The sequence below is a fragment of the Clinocottus analis genome, unplaced genomic scaffold (genome assembly GCF_023055335.1).
Source record: "Clinocottus analis isolate CAN_PGR_092001 unplaced genomic scaffold, fCliAna1.0.p SCAF_13, whole genome shotgun sequence".
Lineage (NCBI taxonomy): Eukaryota > Metazoa > Chordata > Actinopteri > Perciformes > Cottidae > Clinocottus > Clinocottus analis.
In genome coordinates this window covers 18877501-18885000 of record NW_027175854.1, presented here as the reverse complement: position 1 = coordinate 18885000, position 7500 = coordinate 18877501, and the positions used below count along the sequence as shown (strand labels likewise).

Below are 7500 nucleotides of genomic sequence, written 5' to 3'. Positions count from 1 at the left end.
TGAGCGGCTGCCATCGTGGAGGCGCAGCGCTCCAGGTGCTCTGGTGGGTTTCCGCTGCGAGTGCTGCTGCTGATGGAGACGGTGAAGATGCTGCTGCTGTAGCCGTCGCAGGAGCAGTGGTCTCCTCTGCGCCCGCCGGCGCCCGACGCCCAGACGAAGACGGAGCCCCTCCCCCGCCGGCCCTGAGCGCCACGCGGGACCGACAGCAGGGATTCATTTATTAATGCTATTGACACATGGAGGAGAAGAAACACACACACACACACACACACACACAGCCATCTTTCCCTCACCGTGCTGGTGCCGCGCTGCAGAGCGAGCTGGGCCAGAGGACCCGGGCCCTCCAGCGTGGCCCCGTCATCTTCTGGCCCCCAGCTGGCCAGGTAGATGTGGACGTGCTGCGGTCTGAAGCTCAGCGCTCGGGCCTCCACGGCGTCCGTCACGTCTCCGTCCAGCATGCGGACGCCTGGCGAGACAACAGGTTTGAATCCTTCACGCGCAGAACTTCCCAGCTCCGTCTTCACGTGGACTCACCACCGATCCTCGCCTGGAAGGAGACGCCCAGCGAGCAGAGGGAGTTGCTGGCAGCCACCAGCGCCGCACACCGTGTCCCATGGCTGCAGAGGAGGACACCAGAACCACAGGTGAGCTGCACGTGCAGAGGAGACCACTGAAGGAACAGCTGCATTCATCAACGTGAAGGAGAGGAAACCGCTGAAAGATATCTGGGAGCAGGAAGGACTCACGAGCGTGAAGCTCTGTTGGGCTCGTGCGGGTCTTCTGGGTCTTCTGGGTCTTCTGGGTCTCGTCCGCTCACATCAGAACTGGCCAGAGGATCCTGAAGCAGACGGATGTGAGTAGCAGCACATTGTGAGACGCCGGCTGCGATCTGTCTGCGTCTCAAACGAATCACAAAGAGCATCATTCATGTTCTCCACAGTCAAGTGGATCAGATGTTTGATGTCCGGTCCAATACTGCCGGCCGGCCTTCAGAACCTCCGGCCCAAAGCTGTGCCAACAGCTGATGATGAACGTCTCCTTGCAGAGGACACGTCTCATCACAGGGCACTCACGTAGTTTGGCTTCAGGTCCGGATGCTCCTCCTCGATGCCGTCGTCCAGAACCGACACCACCACGCCCTTCCCCGTGTAGCCTCTCCTCCAGGCCGCCGCGATGTTCATGCAGGACTCACCACTGCAGTGCTGAGGAGCAGCGCGACGTTCAATACATCAATACATCAATGGATCAATAGATCAATACATCAATACATCTACATTCTGAGCTCTCTGGCTTCCTGCGTCTGCGTCTCAGAGGGAGTGAGCTGGACTCACGAGGTGCCACAGGCTGCCGCTCGCTGACTGGTTGAAGCCAGCACGAGCAGAGCGGCGCCGGGTCTGGTCAGAGGAGGCGTGGCCGGATCTGGAGTTCCTGTTGACTCTCTGGACGAGCTGCTGCTGCTGCTGCTCCACCTGCAGAGGACCACACGGTCACGTGGTCACTTACTCACCTGCAGAAGACCAGGACGTCTGCCTTGTGTTGCAACGCCAGCTTTATGTGACGGACAGCACACACACACACACACACACACACACACACACACACACACACACACACACACACACCAGGAAGTCTCTGAAGTGAATCGTGTGTTTTAAAACCGGGAGTGTTGGACATATTTTCATAAATCCTCTGACTTCTTTCTTGAATATGACGTCATGATCTCAGATCTTGTCTCAGTTATTGTATTATTATCTTGTCATTGTCGTCGCGTGATGGAAGAAGCGTGTCGCGGGCCGGTGCGTGAACACGCGTGTGCGTCAGGAGGAGACGCGCCGCTCATCAATAACCCAGCAGCGCCTCCTCGCCTCCTCGTCTCCTCGCCTCCTCGCCTCCTCACCTCGGGCTCCGTGGCGACGTCCTCAGCCGCCTCGCGGTGCAGGAAACTGTGATGACGCGTCAGGTTTCTGATCTGCAGGAACAGACGTGAAGTTCATCAAGGTGTGTCCAGGTGAGGGCGTGTCGCTCGTCACGGCAACGAACAGCTGCTCAATTATTGAGCCCTCAGGTGAGTTTCATTACTGCGCCACGACACCTGAGAGGCTCAGGAACCTGAGCCGTGTGCGCGTGTGTGTGTGTGTGTGTGTGTGTGTGTGTGTGTGTGTGTGTGTGTGTGTGTGTGTTGCCATGACGTACACGTCGGTCTAACACAGAAAAGGAGCTGCAGGTCGTTTTTCTTTGAACATGGAAGTTGTCGTGAGGTTGTTGATGTAAATAAATGCTAATAAATGATATTAGATCATAAATTCTTCTGGTTCTGTGAACTCGTCTCTGCAGAAACTTCAGCATGAAGCTGCGTCACAGCTGGAGGCTGTTGCTCCATCTATTCATGTGCTTTATGATTTATGGAGTTATTTCTTGTTCAGCTCTGGTTGATTGTTTTAAATCATTTCTTTAGAATAAAGGAGCGAGTTTCAGTTTGAAGATGAAAAACATTCATGAGGTTAAATAACGAAGTGAAGACGTGAGAGAACAATGTGGTGTTTTTAATGTGTTTGGTGTTTTTAATGTGTTTGATGTATTTGATGTTTATGTTGTTTTTGTTGTATTTGTTGTTTTTGTTGTATTTGATGTTTTTGTTGTATTTGTTGTATTTGTTGCCAGCTTTGGACCTGAGAACATCATCGTGATGAAGACGAGCAGCTGCTGGCTTTAATCTGTAATATAATCTGGTATCTGAACCTGCAGCAGCAGCTTTGGGGCAGTTTAGCACCTTCAGCTTTATTCCCTTCTGAACCACGTTGAGACAGAATCATCTGCTCCAAAAATGACTTCTGACTTTCATAAACCATCTAGATTTTCTTAAATCTTGTACAGAAAGTAATGAAACTTTCCTCGAGCTTACAAAACTCCTGTTTAGATGATAATGTGTCTCTGCTGCCGTTAAATATCTTGATCAGCATTTCATCTTTTTATGGAATTAAAAACAGCAGCACACTCACATCTGTGCAGAAATATTCTTCAAGGCAAGAATATATATATATATATATATATATATATATATATATATATATATATATATATATATATATATATATATATATATATATATATAACCTGAATTCAGTGAACCTGCTCCTTTAATATAGCTTCTATACAGCTGCTGTCTAGAGGAGATATGAGTTATAACCTCATTCATATCAGAATAAACAAAACGCTTTTCCATTTGATTATATTCCTCTTAAATGTAAAACACTTCATCTCCAGTTGGATATTTGCAATAATAGTTTTTATGACATTACAGCAGTCTGGTTATTAGATGGACATCACTGTAACTTATTGATTTTACTATTAGATCTTCATCATGTTCAGTGATGCAGAGTTACAGGATTATGTCTAAAGATGAGGACGTTATTGTGTCTTCGTGCCATGAAGTGTTGCTTCCATGAGCTGAGGCCTCGTGCATCTCACTCAACTACAAACATAAACAGTTATGTTTTAAACTACAAACAAACACTTATTGTTTTAAACTACAAACATAAACAGTTATTGTTTTAAACTACAAACAAACAATTATTGTTTTAAACTACAAACATAAACAGTTATGTTTTAAACTATAAGCTTCAATGGAGATCAGGGCTGCGTGCGCGTGTCCGTGCGCGTGTCCGGCGGCTCCTACCTGGCCCATGCTGGTGGAGCCGCGTCTCTGCGCCGTCCTGCCGGCGGCCTCGCGGTCTCCTCGGGTCCGCACCGCCCGGTCCCCGCTGGAAACCACCGCGTCGCTGAAGTGGAGGAGAAGAAGCCCGACGCGCAGCCAGCAGGGCGCCATGGCGGCTCCTCACGCACTCTGAGCCCGCAGGTGAGTCACGCGTCAGCCCGCACCCTGACAGACAGGTGTCTCACTGCCGGAACTCAAGCCACTGTCGCAAAGACGCGTTTCATCTGTTCTGCGGCCGGAAGGAGGCGCGTGAGGCTGCAGGTGCGTCAGCTGACTCCCTGCAGCAGGAACCCTATCACGTTACTGCTCCTGCATGAGGACCAGCTGCAGGGGTCTACATGAGGACCAGCAGCTGCAGGGGTCTGCATGAGGACCAGCAGCTGCAGGGGTCTGCATGAGGACCAGCTGCAGGGTTCTGCATGAGGACCAGCTGCAGGGGTCTACATGCATGAGGACCAGCAGCTGCAGGGGTCTGCATGAGGACTAGCAGCTGCAGGGGTCTGCATGAGGACCAGCAGCTGCAGGGGTCTGCATGAGGACTAGCAGCTGCAGGGGTCTGCATGAGGACTAGCAGCTGCAGGGTTCTGCATGAGGACCAGCAGCTGCAGGGGTCTGCATGAGGACTAGCAGCTGCAGGGGTCTGCATGAGGACTAGCAGCTGCAGGGGTCTGCATGAGGACCAGCTGCAGGGTTCTGCATGAGGACCAGCTGCAGGGTTCTGCATGAGGACTAGTCCTCTATGAGCTTCAGGTCTTGGTCCTCATTGAAGGCCCTGATGCTCGTGCACACGCGTGTACAAACCGGCCAATAGAAAGTGTGCATTTCATTACATGAATAATTTAAATTTAAGCGTCATTGAATTAAAAGCAGAACAGAAATAGAAGGCAGTATTTTCTCTGGAACATTACGTCATCACATTGTGACGCGTCACATGTCCTCTGACGTCATTACTGGTCCAGAGACAACGTTTGTTCTCCTGAACACAGAAAAATAAAACATCACTTTTTACATTTGTCTTAATGAATGTAGAGGAAGCGGAACATGAACGTCCTTCTCTGCGTCTGCAGGAGCAGCTTCCAGCAGGAGCAGCTTCCAGCAGGAGCAGCTTCCAGCAGGAGCAGCTTCCAGCAGGAGCAGCTTCCAGCAGGAGCAGCTTCCAGCAGGAGCAGCTTCCAGCAGGAGCAGCTTCCAGCAGGAGCAGCTTCCAGCAGGAGCAGCTTCCAGCAGGAGCAGCTTCCAGCAGGAGCAGCTTCCAGCAGGAGCAGCTTCCAGCAGGAGCAGCTTCCAGCAGGAGCAGCTTCCAGCAGGAGCAGCTTCCAGCAGGAGCAGCTTCCAGCAGGAGCAGCTTCCAGCAGGAGCAGCTTCCAGCAGGAGCAGCTTCCAGCAGGAGCAGCTTCCAGCAGGAGCAGCTTCCAGCAGGTGTTCATGCTCGGCCTGAACAAACGCAGCATCCTGAACGCAAACAGCAGCCGTGTGTTTTCAGGGAGAAGCTTTATCCACACTCATGAGGACGGATTCAGCATTTTGGACATAATGTATCTGAATAATGTTTCCTTGAAGCGATGGGTTTGTGTTGTGTTGTGTGTTCTTCGGCCTCCTCTTCCTCCTGCAGCCGTCTGCACTGAGACGTGATGCTCTGCTTCAACTGGGTCAACCTGAAGCGATGAGGAAACATCTCCCATGCAGAGTAAAGACCCTCACGATACTCTTCAATATTAATGCTGCCATCCAGCAGAAGAGAAAGACTTGAAGGCTGAGGACTTGTTCGTGATGACATCATGTGATGGACCGCATCATGCACATCTTCATTTATTCTATTTATAGACGTTCAGCCTCCTGAACGAGTCGTCGTGCTTCACGTGAAGGTGAAACACGACGTTATTGATGATGGAGTCTGATCGAGTTGTTCAGTGATTATCAGTTCCAGCTTTTTTTGGGAGAATTATCTATTTTCAAGATCGAGTCCAGAAAAGGTTCATATTTGTAAAAAAGGAGGAAATGAACTAAAATAAATAAATTCTTTAGTCGACAAAACTGCTGAATAATCTGTTATAATCTACATCTGCTCATCCAGTGCCAGATTATTTTATTATCCACAGCTGCTTTGAAGAAATATGAAATGAAATCCAACCAGAAGATTCATCTGGTTAAAACATTCTTTATTTCAGAAGAACCGTTTGTCCAAGAAAAGATCATCAAGTCACCAGAACAACCAAATATTGAGTTTATTATATATCAACAGCACTGTGTGTGTGTGTGTGTGTGTGTGTGTGTGTGTGTGTGTGTGTGTGTGTGTGTGTGTGTGTGTGTGTGTGTGTGTGTGTGTGTGTGTGTGTGTGTGTGTGTGTGTGTCAGACTTTGTCTCACGATGCAGAACAATGATTCACTCTTAGATATGACGCTCAGCTAGCTTAGCTTAGCACAAAGAGAACGATGACCTCGACCTCTGAAGCTCATTAACCTGCTTCAGCCGTCAGCGACGCAAAAAGTTTAAATTGATGTTTCCATCTTCACCCAGGACGTTCTCCAGACGTTCTCCAGACGTTCTCCAGACGTTCTCCAGACGTTCTCGTCAGGTAATGTTTGAAAAAGTAAGATATTGATCTGAAGAACAACGTCTGAGCCGACGTGTCAGAGTCCAGCAGTAGAAGCTGCTCGTTGCCTCTGAAGCGTCGTCTGTTCTCACGTCGACCTGAAGGAACATCAGCACAAAGAAAATCACTTCTGTCAAACACCAAGTGAAGGTTAATGTAGAAAAATGTAATTATCCAAACATCCACAATACTTCTTTTATTATATTGTGACTTCTTAGACGAGCTCGAGACCAGACTCTCGCGTCTCGTTTGAAAGCAGCTTGTCAGAATATTTTGGTGCTTTATTAAAGTCCAGCGTGACCTTGAACGCGTGACCATGAAGGCGTGACCTTGAACGTGTGACCTTGAACGTGTGACCTTGAACCGTGGATCTCTCAGAGCGTCCATGACGCATCGAGCGCTCCGTGTCGCCTCCACAACGGAGGAGAAAACCAACCGCACAGCGACGCGGTCGCAGCACTTTGAAGTTGTCTTCACAGACTTTGATGCTCAAAGGTCAAGAGGTCAAGAGGTCAAGAGGTCACGTGATGCGTTTCCACAAAATGAACCTCAGAAGTCCGGTTCAGCTCTGCTCTGTTGGGAGGAAGAACATCCAGAAGCGAAGCGGGTCGGCGTCTCAGGAGACTGAACACCAGGAAGAGAAACCAGCTGTCAGGATGAGAGCTTCTGTTTCCTGTTTCCTGTTTCATTTGTAGTCGTGTGTCCTGTGTGTGTCTGCACCTCCTGCCTGCTGTTGTGTGTCCACCTGGTACACACACAGTCTCTGGTTTTACACCGTGTGTGTGTGTTACTGCGGGGCGTCACACTGAAGCACCTTTAGGAACCGAGACATGAACTCCACATATTTCATTGTTTGATTGTCGGCCGCCGTGTGAACATCAGACTGAAAGTAATGAAGCGTCTGAACGTCTCTGGATTTCTGCTTCAGGCCAACGGACTGATGGAGGTTTGAACGGAGCAGGAAAATAAAGGAAAACAATGGAAAATGAAGGTAAATGAAGGAACATGAAGGAACATGAAGGTAAATGAAGGAACATGAAGGTAAATGAAGGAACATGAAGGTAAATGAAGGAACATGAAGGTAAATGAAGGTAAATGAAGGAACATGAAGGTAAATGAAGGAACATGAAGGTAAATGAAGGAACATGAAGGTAAATGAAGGAACATGAAGGTAAATGAAGGTAAATGAAG

At 49.1% G+C, this 7500-nt stretch overlaps 1 protein-coding gene across 1 annotated transcript in view; it reads right to left on the bottom strand.

The window, feature by feature from the left end:
* Nucleotides 1-3736, bottom strand: part of LOC137783900 (proprotein convertase subtilisin/kexin type 5-like) — a gene marked incomplete at its 5' end in the record, with an annotated part of 22284 nt that extends 18548 nt beyond the window's left edge. Inside the window, 8 exons of the mRNA XM_068574245.1 lie at nt 1-182; nt 294-466; nt 535-617; nt 747-838; nt 1074-1202; nt 1332-1469; nt 1898-1969; nt 3677-3736. The exon at nt 1-182 is cut by the window's left edge and continues 25 nt beyond it. Of these exons, the coding sequence (XP_068430346.1) occupies nt 1-182; nt 294-466; nt 535-617; nt 747-838; nt 1074-1202; nt 1332-1469; nt 1898-1969; nt 3677-3736 (929 nt within the window). The remainder of the gene's footprint in view (nt 183-293; nt 467-534; nt 618-746; nt 839-1073; nt 1203-1331; nt 1470-1897; nt 1970-3676) is intronic.
* Between the last annotated feature and the right edge of the window lie 3764 nt (nt 3737-7500).